The following is a 26,206-nucleotide window of genomic DNA, read 5'->3' as shown; positions in this document are numbered from 1 at the left end:
AGCTCAGGATAAAAGACAATGAAAATCCTCATGCCATGTGGTTGAGGTCCAGCTGCTTTGATGACAATTGCTCCAAGTGCATTAGAGCTACTGTATCATGATCAGGAGTGTCCATCTACCTTCTTTCAGTCTCCCGTCTGCTGCAGCTGCTCCATTGGGGAAAATTGTCTTGACGAATATACCCATCCTCCCCCGGGCTGAATCCTGCCCACCGACAATGCTGAAGCCGAGACCCTACACATTCAAAGACACATCTGTATGAGCCTGGATTCACAATAGTACAGGTGGTTACAATATGAATCAGAGAGTGAATCACCCTCAAATAAATAAACAACGACAAGATCAAAGCATTTTATATCCGAAACGCTATATATGTGAATCCGCATGGTGGCAGGATGTATTGTCCTGGATGCAAGGCCTTCCTCACCTTGCCCTGTCCTTTCATTAGGACAATGTTGGAGATTATGGATGGCTGTGCCAGTCGCCATGGAGATTCCACTTGAACAGTGCTCAGGGAACGAGCCGATTTCTTCACAATTTGATATTCCTGAAGAGGGTGATAAAAGAGGTTATGAATAAACAAACAGATGATAAAATAAGCATTATTTTTATTGTGTTGAATTGTGAGGAAAATAAGCAGCTACCTTGAGTAATTCACACCTATGAAATGCTTTGTAAATGCTTTTCCACATTTGTAAGTCACTTTAAAAGTAACAGCTGAGATAATGTAAATGCTATTGTGCTAATGTTATTGTGAAGAAAAAGCTAACAAATTGAGGCTACTATATTATAAATAGAATGCTATATTTAAGCTTATTACAAGGCCATCTAGAATACTTGATTGTTATTGGTGAATTAAAGCATTCTGTGGTAAAAATTCATTTTCGAAAATTGATGCTAAACCATTTATTTGACAATTGTCCCTGGAAATTGGTGTCCTATACTGTTTTTTTCCCCAACACATAGTTAAAATTTTTTTAATTGTATTTTACACAATCTGTCAGGGTTTATGCAAAATTATATTTTTTGCAAAAATGACATTACCTGTACATTATCCTTTACTTGTGTAAAATGTACATTATCCCTTACTTGTGTAAAGGCTGAGACTACAAATGTATAAAAAAAATGAAGGTCTAAGCAGGTAAGGATTAAATTATTCATACATCTATCAATTAAAGGGGTCATTAACTGAAAAATCTAAATTCCCTTGATCTTTTAATATGTAAGAATATGTCATCGTGCCATAAAAACATTCTGTAAGTTTCAGAAGTCAAAACTATCTTGTTAGTCTATATACAGCTTATATTAAAGCCAATATTTCAAAATGACAGGCTGTGGAATGTACTACTCTATGATGTGATAGTGTGGCTAAACACCGCCTCTGCCGAAGATGATCAACGCTTGCTTCTACATCACTGCCTGTTTAGCCCCGCCCACCGATTCGCAGACGTAGTGTAAATAACAAGAGGTCTACACAGAAACCAAACGATAAACTTTATTTTTAATGAAGTTCCAGACTGTGTCAGTAAGAATTTGGTCCTTTGTTCACTTCATTACTACCGCAGATTCCTTTACAAACAAGGAACAATTCAACACAGGATTTTCAGAAAGATTGAAACTAAAAGACGATGCTGTGCCGACTATATTGGATTCGACAGTGTTGTACAAGTGCAAGTAACTGTTTTTATTACGCGATCACTATTATTACAGTTCGTTTGATATGTACTGAGTATTTACGTGTTTTTAACCTAAATCACAGCAGCGTCCATCTGTGAAGTACGTAGGCTGTTAAACATACACAAGCCAATCATAGCAGTGGGCATTTACTTCAGAGTCTACAACCCACCATGGCAATTTAAACGAGTGTTACGATAAGGGGGGTTCAAAACAGGACAGAAAATAGCCTATTATTTTATAAATGTTTTTTATATAAGTGCACTGCAAAAAATGCTTTTCTTACTTAGAATTTTTGTCTTGTTTCCAGCCAAAATATCTAAAAATTCTTAAATCAAGAAAAATTTTCTAGACAAGTAAAAATTATTGTCTTGTTTTCAGAAAAATTATTTTCATGTAAAAATTAAGTGAGTTTTTGCTTAGAACAAGCAAAATAATCTGCCAATGGGGTAAGCAAAATAATCTTGTTTTCTATTTGAAATCAGATTATTTTGCTTACCCCATTGGCAGATTATTTTGCTTGTTCTAAGCAAAAACTCACTTAATTTTGTCTTGTTTCCAGCTAAAATATGTAAAAATTCTTCAATCAAGAAGGATTTTCTAGACAAGTAAAATCAAGACAAAAAACTAAGTAAGAAAAACATTTGTTTTTGCAGTGTGGACCTCAGAGAACAGTACAAAATAAAAAAAAAAGGCAGTTCATGAACCCTTTAACTTTTGACGAGCACTGTAATCAGTACAGCTCAGAGAAACCTTCTACCCGCATGTATGGAATGAATGGGAAGTTGTCTTTAAAGTGGGCATGCCACATAATAATTCTTGTTTTGAGCCATCACAACACACAGAACTGGTACCAGACACCCACGATATCAAGAATGATAGCTTGAAGAAGAAAAAAAATGAAAAGAAGTGATCTGAATTATGCAGCAACCTGTCGAATCCCAACTGTATCCAGCTGCTGCGGGAGCGAATGTTTGCGTCCTCCTCGCGCTGGCTTTTCTGCCACATCACTTCCTGTATCACCGTTTTCCACGATAAGCTCATCGTCTTCACCAACTGACTCCAGGCGGCTTCCTCCACCTGATCATAATGACATCGAGACATTAAATTGATATGTAAACACACACTTAATTCAGTCATTTATATTCACAGTGGAGAGCTGTGCTGATTAACAAGCATTAATCACAAAAAATGTAAACAATTTCAGTACACCCTGGTCTGGTGCAAGAATCTATCATAAAGAAATTAGAATTGGTGGATCCACCCTTGGCCATAATCCAACACAGTTTAATATCATTACAAAGTTTTCATGCTCAGCAATGTTGTGATTTGATACAACTGGACATGTTTAACCTTGAGATCTGCTACGGAACTTCATTGGTGTGGGGCTTCGGCAACATCCCTTGGTACCCTCAATCCTGCCACGTTCCTCAAGTCTGTCAAAATCTGTAAACTGGAAGACAGGAGACAGAAGGATTTAGGGAACATGCCGTGGCTCCAAATGAGAAACAAAGCAAATGGAGTAAACATTCCTCTGTTTCCTGTGACACTTCCTCTTGAAAATGTAATCCATAAACATTTGTTTGCCCTTCACTGTGCAGGACTGAAGGGAATGTTGCACACTCATGCTGGTGAACGCTTTCATATTTTCACACAGGGAGATCAAATTTCATGTGTAAACGAAAGCCAATGTTTTCTTGGAGACGTCTTGGAGGTGTGGAATGGAAATGTGTCATGTGCCCTTGTTTTATGCCCTATGATTTAACCAATATATATATATATATATATATATATATATATATATTTTTTTTTTTTTTGTACTGTAAATTATATAGCCTTACAAAACTAATAAAATAAATTCAATAAATAAAATAAATTATTAGATTATTCATTATTAGAATATAAGAACTGATTTTTGCTTTTAGTTTCTTCAAAGTTTAATAGAAAAAAAAAATAATTCAATTCAAAAATGTAAAAACTTTTCCTACTCTACTGTTTAAACTTTTGGAGTCAGTACAATTTAAAACAAGAAATGAATACTTTTATTCAGCAAGGAAGCTTTAAAAAAAAGTAGTGTAAACTTTACTGTAAAAGTTTACAAAGTATTTTTATTTTTTAAAAATCAGCACATCTGTTTTCAACATGGATAATAATAAGAAATGTTTCTTGAGTACAAAATTAGCATATTAGAATGATTTCTGAAGGATCGTGTGACACTGAAGACTGATGTAATTGCTGCTGAAATTTCAGCTTTGCCATCACATGAATAAATTACATTTTAAAATATAATAAAATAGTTATTTTATGTTGTAATAATATTTTACAATTACTGTTTTACTGTATTTGTAATCAAATAAATTCAGCCTTGGTGAGTGTAAAGATACTTGCAAAAACATCAAAAAATCTTAGCAACCATAAACCTTCAAATGGTAGAGTACACTGACATTTATGGTGGCCCAAAATGTGCAGTGTAATCTTTTTTTTTTTTTTCTTTTTAAGATGACTCTCTTGTGATCACTGCTTTTATATGGTAACCACTAAACGTGCTAAATAAGGTGTTAAGTTAGCTTGACTTGTCACAGCACTTTCAAGCAGAAAATTCTGGGTCAAATTTAAAAAGTTGCACATGCTTAAATGATCACTAATAACTATAAAAATAAAATGCAATTAAGTCATTATGTTAATTAACTGCAATTATGTAGTCAACCTTACATATGCAGAAGTCTTTCAAAGTAAGCTATCACAGAAGATTTTGACTAGGAAAAATCCTGCATAACACTGATTGATATTAAGTTGATTTAAGTGTTCTTTAAACATTTATTGTGTTTGGCCACGGTAGTAGTACTTTATTTTTGTAATAATTTTCAGTGGCATTTTGAAGTCAGAAAACCTCCTGCTTCATGGCACCACATTAATACTGCTCTTCCTTGGCTGCTGAGAAAAAACTAAAATAAAATACCGCAGTGTTTTCCCCTTCTAACCGCCTCAGCTTTAAGAATGAGCTTCGGTTTATCGCACAGCTCATGCATCCTGAAACAAGTTCAAACAGCAGCATGTAAGGGAAGATCCATTGCTCTCTTTTCAGGCATGCAGACAGGAAGCCCTTCCCTCCGTTGTCAGAAATGTCATCTGTCTCCTGCATGAACAAGCTACGCTACACTGTTGCAGGTGAGCCCGTGGGCTTCCTCAAACCCCATACCTATGTGCCTCACAGGACTCAACGTGACAGTCACAGCTGCGTCCTTCTTCCAGATCCTTTCCTTTCCTTCCCTTTTTCTTTTTTTTTTGAAAATGTACTCTCATGTTTTGTCCCTCCCTCCCTCCCTCCCTCTGTCTCATTAAAACCACTGAGCCTGACACTTCAGAACAGACCGGGAGACACACCCAACACTGTCAGCACTGGACACCCACATAATAGCAACTGCTCATCGCCCTCTTCTGCTGTGGCAGGGTGCTGAAAGGGAGTGCAAGAACAGTCTGGACAGGTGTTTGGATTTGGATTGGAAGAGTGAAAGGGGAAAACAAACATATGGCAAACTGAAAAATTTATAGGCCCAATTACATTCTCCATTTCATTTTCTACTTAACAACTTAATGATAGGGTTTTCACACTTTCAGACCAAATAATTTCATGACTTTTACAGTCATTCATGATTACTGGAGAAGGAATTTAAAAATGTTTAATAGATACTGCATTCCCAAAAAAAAAAATTTCTAGCTGGTGAAATATTTTATTTTAAAGCAGATCATAGTAAAGGGGAAAAAAATTATTTGCGAACGGACCGTGATTCTTGCATACCGCATTCAAGAGCTATGAATGAAAGCTATATGGGTATAAATGTTGCTGAGCTCCAGCACAAACCAGCAAGAAATGAGCATTCTATGCAATTTGTCACAGCTGTTTACTGACTGTAAATGAAACACTCTGTTATTTAAAAAAGGTGGGGAAAGTTCATTTGCCTAAATAACTTGCTTCCCAAAAAAGCAATATGCAGTAACTACAAGCAAGAAAAAAAGTTGGTTTTAGTGCAATGTTGTAGATGATGTAATTTTCAGAATCAGAATTTCCCATGACCTTAGAACAAGCAAAATAAAAAGACTAGAATAAAAGACTAGAATAAAAATGTAAAGTTTCTTCCAAATTTTCCAATGTGACACCAGTAAAGAAAAAAACTCAATAGAAAGCCACAATTTGTCATTTCAATATTGCAGGACATATGAAAAAAAAACATCTGCAAATAAATTTATAATAAAAACAAAAACAGCATGCGACCAGGACAGTAAATCATGGGAAATCAGAATGAGAGCAAGCTATATTGTTTAATCCTCTTTCAGTCCCTATCACCCTGTAAGAGCTCCCACTCTGTCATTCATTAGAGACTGAAGCCTGGAGGGAGAGAACAGCTCACTGGAGACTAGAGAACACAGGATGAGAGGAAGCTCCACAGGCTCCTCAAACGTCATCATGTCTCATAAGCCTTTACTTACACGTGTTCATCTATGCAGTGACAAAGTGAATCCAACTGATGTTTAACTAGGTTAAGATGGTCTGTGTTTAGCAATGCAAAGATTCTCAGAAACAACTTTATTAATTATATATAAAGAATCTAGAATCTGTATATATAATTATAAGAACAATCAACAATCAACAATCTATCTATCTATCTATCTATCTATCTATCTATCTATCTATCTATCTATCTATCTATCTATCTATCTATCTATCTATCTATCTATCTATCTATCTATCTATGAATGTTGGCCACAATTACTGGCACCCCTAGAAATTCTTATGAGTAAAATACCTCTGAAGTATATTCCCATTCATGTTTACATTTTTAGCACACCAGGGTCTGTTCTTCGTACGTCTCTAACTCAGGATTTGATTGTTGACGATTTCACTTGATCTTGGATCATTTGGTTCTTCGAAGCTCATCCTAGACTTGCTGTCAAAGCAACGCGTCCGTAAGCTTAAACCTGCTCGGGAGCAGGCTTATTTCATGTGAACAGGATTAGATTGCTTCTTTTTAAGCAGAATTGATATTTAAAAGCTGTCCTAGCCACCGCTACTTTATTACAAGAGTACCCTACTGGTCCAGGGACAATAATTTAAAATAATAAATAATAATAAGTTATAACAATATAATAATATAATATAACGATGTTGTGTAGTCTATAATACTATAGACCGCCAGTTTTAGTCATTGAAAGATTTATCAGTCATGAAATAATTACTTTATAATTGTATTGGAGTCTTACACACATGCTATAAATTCTGAATCGTTAATTTGAGTGATGACAGATATTATGGGAGTGGCTTGATGGAGCGCAAGAGATGCAGATAACTGGATCTCTAAGAAACTTTAATTAATGCTGTCACATAAGAAATTTGCCTCAAAGATAAAATTAAATGAATTGCTAATTACAACGTTGACATAAAAATGTAAAGCCTGTACAAATACTAGAAATCATGAATATAAATAATTGCGAATAATGTAAAAAAAAAAATTACAAATAAATTAAAAACAGTGCACATTTCATTTATCTATTATAACGTTTATGTAGTTTTGTTCACTTGGCTGTTTCCTTATAAAGGTCCAGAAATTTGTCAAGTTTTTCGTCAGGTGTCTTTTTTAATGATATGATGTCATTACGTTGCTGTCTTGCCGCCAGCCAATCACTGCATTTCGAGTATCGATACATCTGCCCTTTTCGGGGAACATGAGAACGCGCAGTAATCTTAGACAACTTAATCCAGATATTTTAATCTAATACGCAAATCTGTTTGAAGAACCAAATTAGCCAGAGATCAGTTATCAGGATTAGAAGATCTGGAATCTTTCAAATCATCTCAGATGTAATAAGCGACGTACGAAGAACGGGCCCCTGGGTGACTAGGAGCATGAAATTGTCGAGCCATTACTTCATGTTCCACAGGATTATAAATATGAGGAACACAAAGGCCAAATTCCCTTAATCATCCATCACAAGGAGTAAAACCTAAGAATATAGTTCTGATGTGCAGAACAAGATTGTTGTGCATCACAAAATAGAAAGTAGCTGTAAGAAAAGAGTTAAAGCATTGAAAATCCCCATTTCCACCATCAGGGTCAAAATTAAGAGGTTCCAATCAACTAAATATGTAAAAATCTGCCTGAAAGAGGATGTGTGTCTATATCGTCCTAATGCACGGTGAGGAGGAGAGTTTGAGTGGCCAAAGACTCTTCAAGCACCATATATATCAAACATCCCTACATCACCACATGTTGTTTGGGAGGGTTTCAAGGAAAATTCTCCTCACTCATCCAAAAACAAACTCCAGCATATTCAGTTGTCAGACACAACTGGAACTTCAAATGGCACTGGCTTCTATGGTCAGATGAAACTGAAAAAAGTCCCATGTCCACGGTTAAATATACTGCTAGATCTTTGATGTTGTGGGCCTGTATTTCTGCCAGAGGTCCTGAACATCTTGTTCAGATGCATGGCATCATGGATTCTATCAAATACCAACAGATAAAAAAATCAAAACCTGACTGCCTCCGTTAGAAATCTTATAATGGGCCGTGTTTGGATCTTCCACCAGGACAACAATCCAAAACAAACATAAAAATAAACACAAAAATGGGTCACTGAGCACAAAATGAATCTTTTACCATGGCTGTCCCTGTCTTCTGACCTGAACCCTACAGAAAATGAGTGGGGTGAACAGAAGAAAAGAAGTACTGACATGGAGCTGTGAATCTGAAAGATCTGGAGAGATTCTGTATGAAGAAAATGGTCTCTGATCTCTGAGTTCTCCAAACTCTTCAGGCATTATAGGAAAAAACTCAGAGCTGTTACCCTGGGAAAAGGACGTTGCAATAATTGGGTGCCAATAATTGTGGCCAACATGAACTAGAGAAAGCATTTATTTCACAATGAGATTTTCCCTCCACTTTCAATTGTTTTACTTCAATGATAGGTTGGAATTTTGTGAATTTTTTGAATGAAAGATAAAAAGGATAAACAATGCAGATTTATTTTCACAGCCGCCTTTGCTCATATTTACCAAGGCTGCCAATATTAGTGAAGGGCACTGTATATATATATATATATATATATATGAAAAATGAAAAACTATAAAAATGGAACTACATACCTTACAGTATCTTTTACTCTCTTGTTTGCTATTTTTAAGCTTGAACAGTGTCACTATGAGTAAATTATTGATAAGGACCAGAGGATCACAAAATAACATCTGTCAAAAGTTTTCTGCTGTACAGTGAGACAAACCCAAGCTTAACTGCCCCAAATTCACAACTACGACCAGCAGGAGCTATGGAATGCTAATGTAATTAAACAGCAGGCGGGACGATTGCTCTTCCATTTTTTAGTCCTGAAAGCAATAATGTGTGTGCAGTATAGACACAGCGGGGGGCTGTGTGGAATGACCCACTTTACTCCGCACCGCAGAACATCTCAAGTAAGTGCTGTTCTCTGAAACAGCCAAGCAAGTGTTTAATTCTAATATGTTGAGTTGTGTGGTCCTGTCAGTGTGCCACTGACTTGCATCAGCTATGTTGTCATTACTGATCACCAAACTAATGCAACGTCTCATTTTGTGTGATGAAACATTAACGCTGTGTGGCATTAGTGATTTGATGTACGCCTGCTTGCGCAGAGCAAATGAATAATTTGTTATCTGTGATGAAACGAACAAATGCTGAGCCAATGGGTGCTTGGTAAACAGTGGCACTAATATTTTTCTGGCAAAACAACAGATAAAAACCTCAAGAACATAAATGGGGCCCTGGCACACAGATCAAACGAGGCAAACAGATAAAGCAACTGTGCTGTCCTTAAAAGGAAATGCTGTATTTTAATCACAACACGCTGCAGGTATTTAGATTTTGCTGAAAAATATCAAGAAAGTCTTGTTTGTTCTTATCAGACAAACCATGGAAGTGCATTTGCTTTTTATCAAACACCTCAATGAGGCGCCTTTGAATGTTTAAGGGAAGACAACTACACATACTCACACTAAAAAACAGATTATGATTATAAAAGCATTGAACATTTCTCCCCGAAGCAAACTTTTAATCATAAATGCTACCAAAAACAGAAAACAGTCTAGCTCGATCTGAGGGCAGCACCAGATGAAAGCGGCAGATAATCAGGCAGATAGGCGATAGCAAACGTACGTACCAAGTCCTGGGTGGGCAGTGAAAGGCTGCTGGCCCTCACGTCCTCCACATCCGGCTCCATGTTCTCCTTCTCCTCCCCAGGGGAGGGAGAGGCGTCCGGACCAGAGCACGTGCTCACTAGGTCGGGCAAGCTGGTGGACGGGTACTTGTGGAAGTCCACTTCGGATTCATCCTGGGAAAGGAAGGAAGAGCAGCTGGAGAAAGCATATTGTGTGCCGTTGAGCAGCCTGCGAGTATTTTTAACTTTATCTCAGAAAGCCGAGCGGCAAGCCCATCAGTGCTTCACTGTTCAATTTTTTAGCTGCTACAAGCATCTGCTTATGACATCTTTATGTGCTTGAACGGCTGACACACTTTATACAAGGACCACAGCAAGAACTGCTCAGCATTTGTGCCTGAAGATGCTTCCCAATGCAATGACACACAATTACCGATATAGTATGAAGCTGATTTGCTCGCAAGCTCAAACTCACCCTGCTGGCCACTACCAGCTGTACGAGTCCAGCAGTGGACCGCAGGATGGCTACAGCCTCCTGGTGTGAGAGTCCTACCAGGGAGTGACCGTTTATCATCAGTAACTCGTCACCTGCTTTCAGACGGCCATCTCTGAAATAAATAAAAAAACAACCAGGGTAAGCATGATCAGGTCATCTCCTTGCGTAAAAACAAGCAGCACACACTCCTGAAGTCACGTTGCAGCTATTAAAGAGAAATGGCAATGGGATGTTAATGAATGTTAATCAAGAATTGATTGGATCATGACAAGTTGTTTCTATATGACAGTTTGATGTAAGTAATGTCAACCAGGTACAACAACAACCTGTGATGAATCCTCTATGGCAGGGGTTTTAAAACTTAAACATAATTTTATCAATACATGCATTTTAAACACACACACACACACACACACATATATAAAATATATATAAATATAATATAAATATAAAAAATATTATAGACACACACACACACACACACACACACACACTTATATATACTTGATGAAAATCTGAAATGTTGAAACAGGTTTAAGTTGAAGTACTAAAATATTTTAAAATTCTGAAATATAATATAAAATATGTAGGGTAAACGTACCTATTAAGCTCACGTACCCATTAAGCACACTTCCATTTTTGAGATCGGATTATAAAAAGAAAAAATAATTTATTATCCTTCTTGATGTCTTAACCAATTGATATGTTTGTTACTATATACCTCCTATAATTTCAAGTCAATCAGATCATTGCACACTGAAATATGGGTCTCCATATGTCCACACTGTCTGGCGGCCATTTTGAAAGCCGTCTAAAAAGTTTCACTAAAAGGGGAGCCCCATAAATGTGCGTTTTTTAGATGTTTAAGCCTTTATTTTGGGTAAGTTTCACTACTTATTGTAAAATTAAGATATTAATGTTCAGACTTTTGCATATTATAACCTGGAACTTGGATGTGGGAAATAATTACATTAGATCCAAAAGATAGTTTTAGCAACATAGCGCAGATGCTACAGAACACAGTTAGCTGACTAGCTGTATAAGATTATGTGCTACGCTAACATATTACTTCACAGGAATTACTGGCTTGTACTTTTACATCCATAATATTATAAATTGACAGTTTATTGCTGGACTGTGGTTTTACAGTGCTGTAATTTTTAAGATTTCATATTATTTTAAGGTGAGCTTAAAGGGTACACTACTATGAAAATCACACAGCTTCAGTGTGACATCAATAAGAAAAAGTATAATTTCATTGACACTGTTAATAATAGTTGTTCATATTAAAATATGTATGAACTTAATACATGACCTAGACTATTTATTTAGCAAAATCCTGTCATTTTAATAAATATTACATGAAATTTATAAAAAATTGTTGCTGCTCCAATTAAGCTCAGTGTGCTCTCTTTAAGATATTCCACATTGAACGTCTATGGAAATACTTCATAAACAGATTTAAAATATTAACTGATGGTTGTCACTTTAAGTTAAGTTAATTGATTTTCTATGGATTCTGTCGACTCAAATCTGTAGACTGGCTCTGATCTTTGGTAACTAGCATCAACTTCTCCAGACTGTAAATCTGTGGAAAATCGGGGCAAAAATCATGTAGTGTAGTGCTATGGAAGCAGAATAATGACAATAGTTTTTGAAACATAAAGCATGCTGAATTCCACAAATCGAAAAAAAAGATGCATTGCAATTAACAGTGCTTGCATTTTAATGCCTTGTATTTCCAAGGCTTGCATTTTTAGGTCCTGAAATTTAACATAGTTGTTTATTTAAGCTGTGAATATTTCAATTCAAAATATTTCACACACATTTTCATAATTAAAAATTCAATAATTCATATTCACCTTCCAGAATTCACTTCCAAAATATTCAATTTGTTGAAAAATATGATGTATAATATTCGACAGGCAAATTTCAGTCATTTTATTTCACTTTCCAAATTCGCTGCCTCAAATTTAGTAGTTAAAATTCGGCAGAAAATTCAGCGTTGCACATCCGGGAACCGCAGGAATAGCAGTAGAGCACCGATGCATGATCTCCAGCTGCTGTCAGCCGCTCACCAGCAGGTGGCGCATGCGGCTGTTGATGAAGGCCATATGTGGATCAAGTCACTCATTTACAAAAACTGATTTGCAGAAATGGAGCTAGCGCTAGAAGTTTTGATTATCGGGGCCAGTATAAACAATAGTTTGACATGTGGAACATGTGGAAACGCTGATTGTGTGTATGTTTAATTCAACATCTTCTCTGTTTCCCTTAGCCTACATATAAGCAGCTTTCTCTACCACAAAGGAGATTATAATGCTCTTTTACCCAACGCTGAAGTACAGAACTAACATTACATCTGAGGAAGACATATATTGCTTTCGGTTGCTTAGTTTCTGTAACTCTGTATCATGGCTTGTGTGACACTGTGCTGTAATACTGGGGTTCCCCTCATAGGTCACACTCCAGGATTCCCCAACGACGCGTAACTCACCACAGTGAACTAATACAGTGAAGACCTCAGATCTCAGAATATACTTTATTGAACATTATGCGAACTATATACAGGCATGCAAATGAGGTCAGAAGAACGCAACGCGCTGCATTTTCATTGCTTTCCCTTACCACTGATCTATAGTCCTACAAAGATATCAATAAAAATAACACAGTCAAATTGTAAAGCTTGTATTGCTCATAGTGATTTACTACAGATGAGATTTTGCCAATATATATACTGTATGTACATATAAAAGATCCCTGGTAAGGTTTTTTTCATGTTCCAAAGGTTGTAGTACATTGCTAGATACAAAACAACTGTGTGATCGTTATTATTGATGTTGGTAATTATTGGTAAAAAAAACTACAGTAATTCACCAAAAGGGTTTTTCATGTTCCACAGGTTGTAGTACGTTGTGAAATTTTGCCAATATCTCCCTTACTGTATGTACAATTCACTTTTTTCATTTTTAAAACAAAAACAAAAAATCTGTAAGACCTCAAAAGGAATTGTTCATTTTCCAAAGGTTGTAGTATAAAATATTGATGTACTTTATACACATTAAGGGAGGTATTAGCAAAATTTCACCTATAGTAAGTGAGTCTAGTCACTACGAATGCACTACAAACTTTTGGAACACGAAAAAGTGAGTTATTGGCAATATATATTTAGTCAGTTTGAGTAAATTATTAATTTACTGTAAACATTAATTTGAATAAATTATTTGAATTTAATAATTACATTTAAATAATTTCGTAAATTATTACTTCGTTTTGTACTGTGAGGTAAATTTGCAGACGGTCCCTAAAGCAGCCTAGGCGAATATGCAGTGAATATCAAACCTAAAACCTATAATATCGCGCTTGGTTTTCTGTGGGAGAAAAAATGGTTTGGTGAAACTTGTTGGTTGTGGGCTCATCTGCTTAAATGTACATAATATACAGTAATATATTTTATTAATTAGATGCTTAATTTAATCATTTATTATCACTGAGGCAAACCGTGTTAAGTGTTTTCTTTATGGTAAATGTTTAACGTGCAGTTTTGCGCGTTCCGTAACTTGTGTTCATATCTGCATCTGTTTGCATCATCAGTAAGATCTGAGTTTGGTCTTTTAATAGGCTTGTTTGAGATGAGCAAAATCTGCGCAGAACCGATCACCGGTGATCACCACGAGATGCATGCCGGTTAGAAAAGTGTCTGAGTTTTTTTAATTAAAATTTTTTTGTTAAACATATAACATTCACAGGGGATACAGTCAAAGCAAAAAATATATACACAACCAGAATACAAAACAGTAAATACCTCGATAATAGCAATAACAAAAAAGAAATATAAAGAGAAAAACAAATAAATAATAGTTGCCATAAACATCTTTAAAAATAAATAAATAAATAAAAAGTGTCCGAGTTACGTCCGCCTTGCTCTGATGTCATGCTGACGTGTGCCAAAAAACTCTCGCGACGGCGAGGCGGCTGTGTCGGATTGAGCAGTCGCGCGCAGTTGCTCTCCACCGACAGCACTGATCAAAAGCACGATGGGAAACGACTGACTGACGACACAGCTTAATGCTCATTGGTTCAGACAACTGTGATGCTGCGTTCTCTGCTAAAATGTTTTTTTTTTTGTTTTTTTTAAAACTGATTTCATGTGATTGTGTATTTAAATTATGCTTGAATATTCCCAAACACTATGATAGTGTGATCTCTGTGTGAGATATGTGATTGTTGTCATATTTCCATAAAAATCTAAAATACATGTTTGTATTAAAGTAGAATGGATGATAAATACACCTTTCGTATGGGATTAAATAGCAAGCACTTTGAGTGTCCTGTTCATCATATTTATATTCATATAAAAGCAACAGAACTGAAATTATATCACATTTATTAGCAGAACAGCACATGAGTGAGAATAACGCGATATCCGCCTTTGATCTCGTATAGTCTATCTGTTCCACTTCGAGAGGTCAGAACTGTCCGTCTTGACTGCGCTTATTTCACTCCTCCTCTCGCTGCAGCCGCCTACATTTCAGGAGAGGCGCATCTCAAACAAGTCTAATAGCTGTTATTGTGTTAGTGCACTACTGAGCCACGTAATGAGCCACGTTTTCTTTAACCGATTTCTGAGGGAAACAGCGTGAAACCTTGCGCGTTCGTTTATATTCTACATCTGCTTAACTGTCCATTTAGTTCGCATAATCATCAATAAAGTGTATTCTGAGATCTGAGGTCTTATATCACTGTATTAGTTCACTGAGGCGCATTACGCGTTGTTGGGGAATCCTGGAGTGTGACGTATGAGGGGAACCCCAGTATTACAGCACAGTGTCACACAAGCCATGATACAGAGTTACAGAAACTAAACAACCGAAAGCAATATATGTCTTCCTCAGATGTAATGTTAGTTCTGTACTTCAGCGTTGGGTAAAAGAGCATTATAATCTCCTTTGTGGTAGAGAAAGCTGCTTATATGTAGGCTACGGGAAACAGCGAAAATGTTGAATTAAACATACACACAATCAGCGTTTCCACATGTTTATACTGGCCCCGATAATCAAAACTTCTAGCGCTAGCTCCATTTCTGCAAATCAGTTTTTGTAAATGAGTGACTTGATCCACATATGGCCTTCATCAACAGCCGCATGCGCCACCTGCTGGTGAGCGGCTGACAGCAGCTGGAGATCATGCATCGGTGCTCTACTGCTATTCCTGCGGTTCCCGGATGTGCAACGCTGAATTTTCTGCCGAATTTTAACCACTAAATTTGTGGCAGCGAATTTGGAAAGTGAAATAAAATGACTGAAATTTGCCTGTCGAATATTATACATCGTATTTTTAAACAAATTGAATATCTTGGAAGTGAATTCTGGAAGGTGAATATGAATTATTGAATTTTTAATTATGAAAATGTGTGTGAAATATTTTGAATTAAAATATTCACAGCTTAAATAAACAACTATGTTAAATTTCAGGACCTCAAAATGCAAGCCTTGGAAATACAAGGCATTAAAATTCAAGCACTGTTAATTGCAATGCATCTTTTTTTTTTCGATTTGTGGAATTCAGCATGTTTTATGTTTCAAAAACTATTGTCATTATTCTGCTTCCATATAGTGCAGCCATAAGAGACTATAGATAAGTTGACATCCTTTTTAAAAGAGGTTTCATAATGAGGCTAGTTTCTGTGCTCATCCCCATGAATTAAATGTTTTATTGGTTTGTTTTTGAATGTGTTACTTAGCTGAACATGGACTAGTATAGATATTGCAGTGTGCTTAAATGACACTTCATTATGAATATATAACTGATCAAATTGAATGCCTTGTTGCTTGATTTTAGTGTTCCATTTTTTTTGTGATTGACTTTGTACCTTTGTACCTATAAAAATACTCCTTAAAATAAACAAGAAATTTTAATAAAACCTGATGTGAGCTTAATGGGAACAGGGGTGTGCTCAAAGGGTACAAAAATTTACCCATTAAGCACAGCCAGACTATTTGAATTTAATGATGTATATCTTAATTGAAATGCTTTTGCCATTTAAAATAAAATAAAATATTTTTGTGAGAGATTAATATTTTATTTTAACACAACGTTTTGTATTGAAACCAATATCTTATGCACTAAAAATGTCTCGATGTAGATTTTGGTGAGTTTAATAGGTACGTTTACACTATGTACACACACATACACATACACATAATAAAGTGGCAAAATTAATAAAACAGAGTACATATTACAACTAAATATTACTACTGTCAAAATGTTTGGGAAAAAAATCCTCATCCACATTCATTTGAACTATTTATCCATCTAGAAGTTGCAAATGATGCAATAACCATTGAGCTCAGAGCAAAAGGAGAACAGTTTCATCATGCTTTTATCAAGAAAAAGATTTTAATTACAGTCATAACATCCGACAAAGACAAACTCTGTCTCTGTTGCATTCCTCTATTTCCAAATGTCCTAAGACAGTCTGGATTGTTCCAGCCTGACCACTCAACTGAAGCTTCATTACGATGAACAGTGTGCAGTGAAGTGAGAACGATTCAAAATCTTAAAGCCTCTCACTGGTCAAAATCCTCAGGGCTTCAGTCACAGATGAAGGAATCTGAGGTTATTTCAGTGTTAGTCGTTATATAAGAGCAGGAAACTTCATAACTACCCACATCATGCTGTATTGATGGCCCTGATCTGACCACCAGGCCACCACTTGCACCACACTAGAAAGAAAGATTTGGAAAGCAGCCAGTTTGACCAATACACATGATTCATGTCTACAGGTTTTTCAGAAATGGCCCCCCATTAAAACTGTGTGGGAGAAAATGTTGTACTGATAAATTATAACAATAACCCCTAGTGCTGGTCATAGCAAAAATAGCCTGCTCTGACTGTAGGCGATGTGGGGGAGCTGCATATGCATTTTCCAACAGATGTGCAACATCTCATGAATTTGTATATCTGAAATCAGTTAATTTTTTGGGTCCCAAGGCAAAGCTACAAGGGCTTATTTTCCCTGAACACATCTATTTAACTTAGCACATAACCTGGAGGGAGTAATTCAAATTTGTTGAGGCAACGAGGGTTCATTTCAGCTTTTGGCTAATTACCATCAGGTTGTTGTGCTTCCTCCAAACTTTGTCAAAGCGTGCATTAATGAATCACAAAGGGAAGCAAGTCAGCAAATTCTTCAACATGTTGCAGCTTAAAATGGAGTTTGAGGGGCAATACGCATGTACGGTGGCTGAGAGAGCTCAACGCACTGCAAATGAAAAAACACATGCAAGTAGAAAAACACCAGCAAATTAAGAAAACATCTTCATCAGCATTACAACACATGCTGCAAATACTCACTACACGACCAAACACAGAAACGTTCTGCAAAAAAGAAACGTGCTGCAAATACTCACAACACAACCAAAATACATAAACACGCTGCAAAACAGAAACGCGCTGCAAATACTCACAATACGACCAAATACAGAAGCGCACTGCAAAACAGAAACGCACTGCAAATACTCACAACACACCAAATACTTAAACACGCTGCAAATACTCACAACACTAGGGATGCATCGATCCGATACTGTATCGGTATCGGCTCCGATATTGCCTTTTTCTGCCGGATCAGGTATCGGTCGGGACAAGACCGATCCAAATCCGATATTGTGCGTATACCATTCTGTGTGTCACGTTCAGTTACTACAGTCAAAACAATGAAATTCTCTTCAAGAGAGCTCAATAACTGAGATTAAAAACTGTTAAAAGAAAAGGCTCAAACTATTGCACAGATATAATAGACTATGCATCAATATCTCTTCCCTTTGTGCTTTGAACTTTTCTGTGCTGCTGTGTGCTGTGACTCCGTGTTGTTTCAAGCACATCATTCTGCGCACGAGATACGCATAAGCGCTTTGTGCCCCTCTGTATTGAAGCCATACCCTTTCATATTACAATACTTTTGCGCAATGAAAGATTATTTATAGACTTTCTTGTTCTGCCCCATCTATCATATGTTGCTGCCTTCATTACTGTGCGGTACATTTAAAAGTAATGTCTTTTAATTTATAGTATATATTTATATAAATATATTTACTTGTTTTTCATGAATGTATTTTACAATACAAAGAGCAATGTGTAACATTTTACCAGATTTAGTCCTACACTTATTAACTTTTATTTGTTCCCACTAAATAATTTTGTTTCACTAAATGTTTAGATTTTTATGAAATTGAGCACCCATGATTCTTCTAGTCTAGAGTATCTTTTGCTGCTGAACTATCCAATAACCTAGTTTATAATAGTATTCACACAAATTGTGTTTGTGATGAAAATAACAGTAGCCTACGTTTTCGTCAGTTATTTTACCTACGGATCGCTCTATTTCTTACAGATTTCTGCTCATTTGGAATCAGATACAGATGAAGTAGCACGTAAGATTACATTTGTTTAAATGCAATAATAATAATGAATAAGTGTTGTCCCTGTACCTTTCACCTGAAAATATTCAGTATCTAGAAGGACAAACAAATTCCTTGAGAAGTATAACTTCCTGCTCACGTCATCTTAGCCTTCACATTTCTGATTTGAGTGATCCATCACTATCAAGCTAGCTAAATATGTTTAACATGTGAATTCTTGCTAAATATGCAGTTATATCACGGGCCGTTGGCATTAACTGTACTCATGATGGAGCGGCAGTGGAGTGCTCTTGGAGCGAGTGAAAACCACAACATTCCGACTTTCCTTTTAAACTCACACCGCTCCACTCCACGCTCCGCTCCCATACTCTGGTTGTGAGTATTTGCAGCGCATTTCTGTATTTGGTTGTGTTGTGAGTATTTGCAGCACATATGTTGTCAAAGAGATTAAGATGTTTTCTTAAGTTGCAGCGCGTTGAGCTCTCTCGGCTACCGTATGCATGTGAACGAGGAAGAAAAGATTTCTACAGTATTAAAAAAAAAACTAAGTTGTTATTCCTTATTCAGTGTTTGTATAAGTTAAGGAATATTTCATGTTAGAATCGTATGATAGGTCTGTCCAGCATTGCAAATGACTGCTATTTGCTAACATACCACAGTACTGCAGATCATTAGAGGTGGAAATCGCCAGGAAGGCAATATTGATTATTATTATTTTATTTTTTTTGGTGTATATTTATTCAAAATTATTTCATTCATCTGTACTGGATATCAGTGCTTTGCATGTTTATTTTATGAAATATTGTGCATATAATGTATGACCAAAAAAATAAATTCATTATTCACAAATCAGTAAATATTTAATTATGCATGCCCATTCCTTGTTTTTACATTACCTATGCTTACCTATACCATATTAATATAATAATTAGCAAGCTTCTTATACCTCATGGTCATTACTGTATATATGGCAGCGTGACTGGATATATTCTGTGCACCCATGTGAGGGTGTCACAATGGCTTTGAAGATTAATGAGTATCGTGGAGGGCACTCAAGACTCCCTGATGCTTGCATATGCATGAGATGCTGATTGAGCAGTGTCACCACAGCACCTACTGTTGCCACGGCAGCAAATCAAAACCTTTGTAAATGAAAGCCGTTTACCTCTGTGTGGCTCCTCCCTCCTCCACGTGGGCCACGATGATACCGTGAGGAGAGCGCTTGGACCCTCGTCCGCCTGTGATCTGGATACCGAGTCCATCCTGACCCTTCACCATGTGCATCTTCCAGATCCGGCTGCCCTCACGGGGCTGCAGAGAAGAGGGGGATATTTATCCGTATGGTAGAACAATCAGGAATGTTCTTCATTATATAACACTAAATAAACTGCAAGACCTGCAGCAGCTGTTTTGTGGTTTTAACTTACATTACAGTCCTCAAAATGGTTCCCATTTTATGCTGCATTTCTTGCAAGAATTACTACTTATCATCTCTGAAGTTTCAGCAAATTAGGAAACATAATTGTTTATGCAATTTCAAAGTATTTACAGGTTTTTTTACCTGCAAATAAGAAAAAAGGTTTTGCAAAGTTACTTGGAAGAACTGAACTGATGTATTTTCCATGTTTGTTTTTTTTTTGTTTTTGTTTTTTTTTTAACTCAGACTGACTTCCTTCTTTGGAGAGTACATAAATCAGAAGAAGGGAAACTTTAGGAGCACCTGTTTCTGACAGATTCAACAGCCACTTCTATCACTGTCTGAGCTGGACGTCATCAATCTTAATATGTTCACTGCCATTACTGTTCATTAATGCTCTTGTCCTTCGATAAAAGATGGCATTCGGCCTCGAATATGAATTCAGGTTCATCAAGCGACATTTAATGCTTTCTCTCTGTCTGCTCTGGCAATAACTGAAGAAAAAAAAAACCCAATGAGGTGAACTTTTTATGATTTTTTTTGTCTGTTATGATGGCTAAATAGCTTTTAACAATAAATAAAAGATGTTATTATTCTCTGTTTTGAATGAATAACTGGCAGCTTCATAATGAGGTTAAATGGACGTGATCTTGTTTCTCAACTCCAGTTGTAGGAAAAACAGACATCTTCCTAACTGAACTTAATATATGCATTAAGCCCATAACATTATAAAGTCATGATATTCAGTGTGCATTTTTTTTTTTCAGTCAGGCTTTACATAACAATCAACTTAGGCAATGTAAAAAAGTGATTTAATAAGAATATTTTAAATAAGAAGACTAGACACAAATTGCAGTTAAATATGCTACCAGATTTGAGAAAAACAAGTAGCAATTAATTATGCAAACATGATGTATCCATGAGGATCATCTGTAGAATGATTTTGGTAGCATTGCAGGACTACTGTAGCAGTCTTACTCGAAAGGCAGCGTTCAAATGCATGAATTCATTTCAGCCACCAAGCCATTTATAGCTATTGTGCCTGACATCAAAGCTTTTCTAACAGTAACACTAGCATAGAAGCCCACGAATTTTCAAAAACCATTTCAAAGACGTGTCATGACATTAGCCTAAAAATATATTTTTAATCAATATTCTGACAATTATTTCCTTAGCATACTAATTTGATCTTGCATAACCTTTCATATTGTTAATTCTGTCATCAGTTACCATTTTGTCATGTTTTATGTCTGTATATATACAGTTAAAGGGAATATAGGAATTTCTAATGTTAGAAGACTAAACATATTGCAACACAAATAAACACTGGCAAGATGTTAACATGGTGGAAGATTAAAAAAAAAGAAAAGAAAAGAAAAGAAAAACAATAGGATTTTTTACAGACTTGCCAAAATATTTTTTTATGTATTAGCAAAATATTCTACTTAGTGCTGTCAAACGATTAATCGCGATTAATCGCATCCTAAATAAAAGCTTTTGTTTACATAATATGTGTGTGTGTGCTGTGTATATTTATTACGTATATATATATATATATATATATATATATATATATATATATATATATATATATATATATATATAAATACACACATATACAGTATATATTTTCCAAATATTTACATTCATATAATTTATATTATATATATATAAATATATTTAAAATATAAACATAAAATTTTTCTTAAATATATACATGCATGTGTGTGTATTTATATATACATAATAAATATAAACAGTACACACATATATCATGTAAACAAACTTTTATTTTGGATGCGATTAATTGTTTGACAGCACTAATTCTACTAAAATATAAAATATCAGATTTTTGTTTTTCAAGAAATTATTACTTTTACTCAGTAAGGATGCATTCATTTGATTAAACGTGACATTTTTGTAACAATGTAAGTCTTTACTATTTACGATGGATCTTTTAAACAATTCAGTTCGTCAAATTTCAATTCATCAAAGATCATGGAAAAAAGGTATCAAGGTTTCCACAAACATTAAGCAGCACACTGTATTCAAAATTTACAATATGCAATGTAAGCACCACATCAGCATATTGGAATGATTCCTGAAGGATCATGTGACACTGAAGACACTGAAGAATTATGGCTGCTCAGCCTTGCCATCACAGGCATAAATCACAGTTTTACTGTATTTTCACATCTAATAAATGCAGCCTTGGTGAGCATAAGTGATTCTTTTTTAAAAAACATAAAAAGAATCTTACTGACCACTAACTATTGAATGGTAGCATATATCGGACTATTCAGCCTAGATAGAGGGTGCTTGAGGTTTCTGAGTAACCTGCTTAGAGAAAAGCTCATTATTTTTGCAATTTCGCTTGGTGCCTCTTGTGGCGCAGAAACACACTTTACCTTTATCACTCCTTCCCAACATGACAGTTGAGTTAGCACACACCTCAAAACTACAAACATGCTGCCACTTGTTCATGTTTCCTTTGAAATCTGTCTAGGATAGGGACATGTTCTCAAGGAAAGCCTGTCGGCAGGGTGAATCACCGACACGAGATATCTGACTGAGATGGTCTGCTGCCTCTCTTCTCACGTTCTCACGCTTTTCCTGCTCGCTGTCAGATTAAGCTTGCACAACCGCCCACTGACATGTTCCTACCCAACGCTTGCACAGACACATTAATGCTACTAATTACTCGCATGGTAATCTCTGTAGGACTGTATAGAAAATGTATTTTATCACATCGGATAAGTGTTTTTAAAAGAGAGAGCACATCATTGATGTTAGACATAGATTATGTTTTCTGTCATATGGATTGTGAAGTCATAACCGATTAGTCTTCAGTGTGTGTGCAAGTAAAAACATTCTTAAGATAAATACACAATGAATTGTTCTTTGATATTGTGGTTGGTGAGATACAACACAATTGAGACAATACACTTTCTGGTTGAGATATTACATTGCTTCAAGGTAATGACTAATTTCAGTGGCTCAGTGAGATAATGTTGATTTTAAAATTATTTTTCATTTGCTTGTAAAAGTGCCAATACCTGACATGCTTTCAATCATTTAGATAATCCACTGAAACGAGTGAAAACATGCTATTTTTTTCTTTACATGCTTACATTTCCTTGACCTTTTAAAACAACTTTCATTTGTGTAACCTAAAGTAGACAAGTTGATTCAGTCATATAAAATAATATTTTGGACTTTAATAATAGAGATGCACGGATATTTAAATTTAGCAAATACCAATAAATGGACAAGGAATAAAGTTCTTGTTTAAAATAAATGAAAAAAAAACAAAGAACTAAAATCAACCGGCATGAATTTAGACATCATAATATAATCAATTACAGTAAGAAAAAAAGGATATTAATTTTGAAATTTGATAAAGATTACATTTAATTTTAAGATTAGGCTGCATTTAATTTAAATTTATTTTATTAAATTACATTTAAATTTTTTAAACAATTAACTAAAGCAGTCTAAATTTAATAGCAGAAATGAAACTGCAAAACCCGAAGTCATTTTAAAAAATCCAATATGGTACCAGTATATTGTGAATCCCTATTAACCCATCTCAAGCCCTTCAAAGAGCATGTACTTGCTAAATCTGTGTGGAAAAACTTTTTTACATTTTATTTTAAATGTTAGTTAAGGACACAGTTATACAATTAAGCATATGGATTCAGTCTGTCGTCCTCTCATGTGGCTTTCCGAAAATGGCTTGTTGCAAAATCTCATGGAAGCCGCACCTTGTCGGTCTTCGAAATCCCATGTGATTGTTCAAAATCAGACCCATGCAGCTTTTTGGGATGACCCCTCCAAGCAGTTCTTCCAACCACTGACACATGGACACATCTTGAAGAACCCTTATGGTTATTTTGAGTGAGCCACTCAGTTTAATGTCACAAGGCTTACATGCTCCAAGGAACACTAGCGGTCCCAATGGAGAATCAAATCGGAAACATATGCAGTTAGCCGCACTGTGGGGTCCAAACTTCTAATTAGATGATGAACATCAACCAACCACTCATTCAACCTCAAAGCAAAGTTAACGGCATAGTGCACAAATGTTCAAATATGTGCACTTAAAGGGCGTTTCCAAATACTTTAAAGTGCCCTCTTTTCTGTTTGTTTGCTTAGTTTTTTACGGAGACATTTTAGGCCATAATCTGTGCAAGATTCCCCAGACACAACAGACTTCAAAGAGGTTTGGCTTTATAATATAGAATGTATCATAATGTGGACTGTTTTAGAATTTAGGCTATTTTACAATATATACTATACCTTAATATATTTAATCTAATATTTTCTTACTGTTATATTTCTTACCAGACTGGAAGGTTCACTGCTTATTGACTCAGTTTTGTAGCTTTCAGAGAGGCGTGAGTGGGATCGGCTGGGTAGGGTGGCTGTGCTTCCCACCTTCATGTGACTGGACATCAGCTCTGAGGAGCCAATGACTGGACTATCATCAGTCGGTGTGTCCTGAGGAGTGCTGCTCTCTGGGGACGTGACCTCTGCCTCCATGGAGCTGTAGCCATTCTCATGCTCAAAGTCCCGGCTATCTTTACTGTCGCGAGTGAAGGAGGAGCGGGAAATGACGCCAAATTTGCGGGTTCGTTTGCCGTTCTGTCCATTGTGTCTGGGGCTGCCTGCAGGCTCGGAGGAGACATTGCGCCGGTGCTCATTAGAGACGTCCACGGAGTTTCCCCCACTGCCATTGCATGGAGGGAGAGGAGCCTTGCGTTTAATTCTTCGCAACATGATCAGGTAGATGCAGCCTCCATTCCAGCACTGGTCCGCCAAGTAACTGAAGAAAAATAAGAAAAAACAATTATCCAACTGCTAATACATGATGACAATCAACCAGTTTGATCCCAAAATAAACACGTATTCTCCCTCAATACTGAGGATTATAGAGCTGTCCATCAAATCAAAGATTTAGAATCACACTGAATACACTGCCCTACAGTCAAATGCATATATACAGATCACACCCAGGTGACCTATTTTCTCTGTGGAACAGCAAGAATGACTTTTTTTAATAATATCTTGTATCATCTACTGTAGCTCTGCATTGTGCATTCAAGAGAGTTCATGAGAGAGGTACTGGGGATCTATTAAACCAAATCTTTTCATCCAATCCAAATTCTTGTTTAAAAATCTGATCTGGTTCTTGAGTTCAAACAATGACTCAATGATCTAGCTATAATGACCCACTGGAAGATTAAAAGTGAATAAAAACATAAAAAGTGTATTCTGTTTCTCAGATAAGGTTATTGTATGACTTTGGAAGACATAGAATATAACACACGTGTCACTTGGTCCACTTTAATGACATATTTATGGTGCTTTATAGTCATTTTAGAGTTTGACAGCCCCAGTCTTTATACTAAACATACACGGGATATTCATTTATTTAAAAAATTCAGCAGCACAACTGTTAATAATAATAATAATAATAATAATAATAATACTACATGTTTCCTGACAATCAATTCAGAATATCAGAATGAATTCTGAAAGATCATGTGACACTGACATTTTGAAATATAATAAATTTATATTAATATGTTAATATTTTACAACATTACGCTTTTATTGTATTTTTGATCAAATAAATACAACCTTGTTGAGACTTCTTTCAAAAATATTAAAACTTTTACCCTTTTTAACCACAGGGTATATTGCACTTTCTGTGTTTTATGGAGGATTATAGAATAAAATCATACAAGAACAATGCGAGGAAGAGAAAAATGACAATATGTTCATTTTGTGTGAACTATGCCTGTATAAGGAGTTTCTAAATCTGTCATAATTAATGGTTTTGGAATTATCTGGGAGTTTTTGAAATAAGGAAGGGCACTGATACAAAAAAAAGTGCAGAGCATGTTTCACACCATGTCTAGACAAGTCCAAAGACAGAGTCATGACAGAAGAAACTGATATAGTGATATATGGCACCTCAGGGACATGTCCCAGGACACTCAGCCAGTG

At 35.9% G+C, this 26,206-nt stretch overlaps 1 protein-coding gene across 2 annotated transcripts in view; it reads right to left on the bottom strand.

The window, feature by feature from the left end:
• Positions 1 to 26,206, bottom strand: part of pdzd2 (PDZ domain containing 2) — a 78,337-nt gene that overhangs the window by 19,897 nt on the left and 32,234 nt on the right. For both annotated transcript variants that reach the window (XR_009271394.1, XM_058776578.1), the window contains exons 3-10: positions 24,539 to 25,019; positions 19,943 to 20,088; positions 10,334 to 10,466; positions 9,862 to 10,032; positions 3,028 to 3,127; positions 2,606 to 2,754; positions 428 to 547; positions 120 to 234 (exon numbers count right to left, since the gene is read on the bottom strand). Coding sequence is in view for 1 of the 2 variants with exons in the window: in XM_058776578.1 (XP_058632561.1) it covers positions 120 to 234; positions 428 to 547; positions 2,606 to 2,754; positions 3,028 to 3,127; positions 9,862 to 10,032; positions 10,334 to 10,466; positions 19,943 to 20,088; positions 24,539 to 25,019 (1,415 nt within the window). In the remaining variant the exon portion in view is untranslated. The remainder of the gene's footprint in view (positions 1 to 119; positions 235 to 427; positions 548 to 2,605; positions 2,755 to 3,027; positions 3,128 to 9,861; positions 10,033 to 10,333; positions 10,467 to 19,942; positions 20,089 to 24,538; positions 25,020 to 26,206) is intronic.

This window comes from Onychostoma macrolepis, chromosome 05, assembly GCF_012432095.1.
Source record: "Onychostoma macrolepis isolate SWU-2019 chromosome 05, ASM1243209v1, whole genome shotgun sequence".
In the NCBI taxonomy this organism is placed as follows: domain Eukaryota; kingdom Metazoa; phylum Chordata; class Actinopteri; order Cypriniformes; family Cyprinidae; genus Onychostoma; species Onychostoma macrolepis.
Note: the sequence above shows the minus strand (reverse complement) of the source record. Positions and strands in the feature narration are given on the sequence as shown.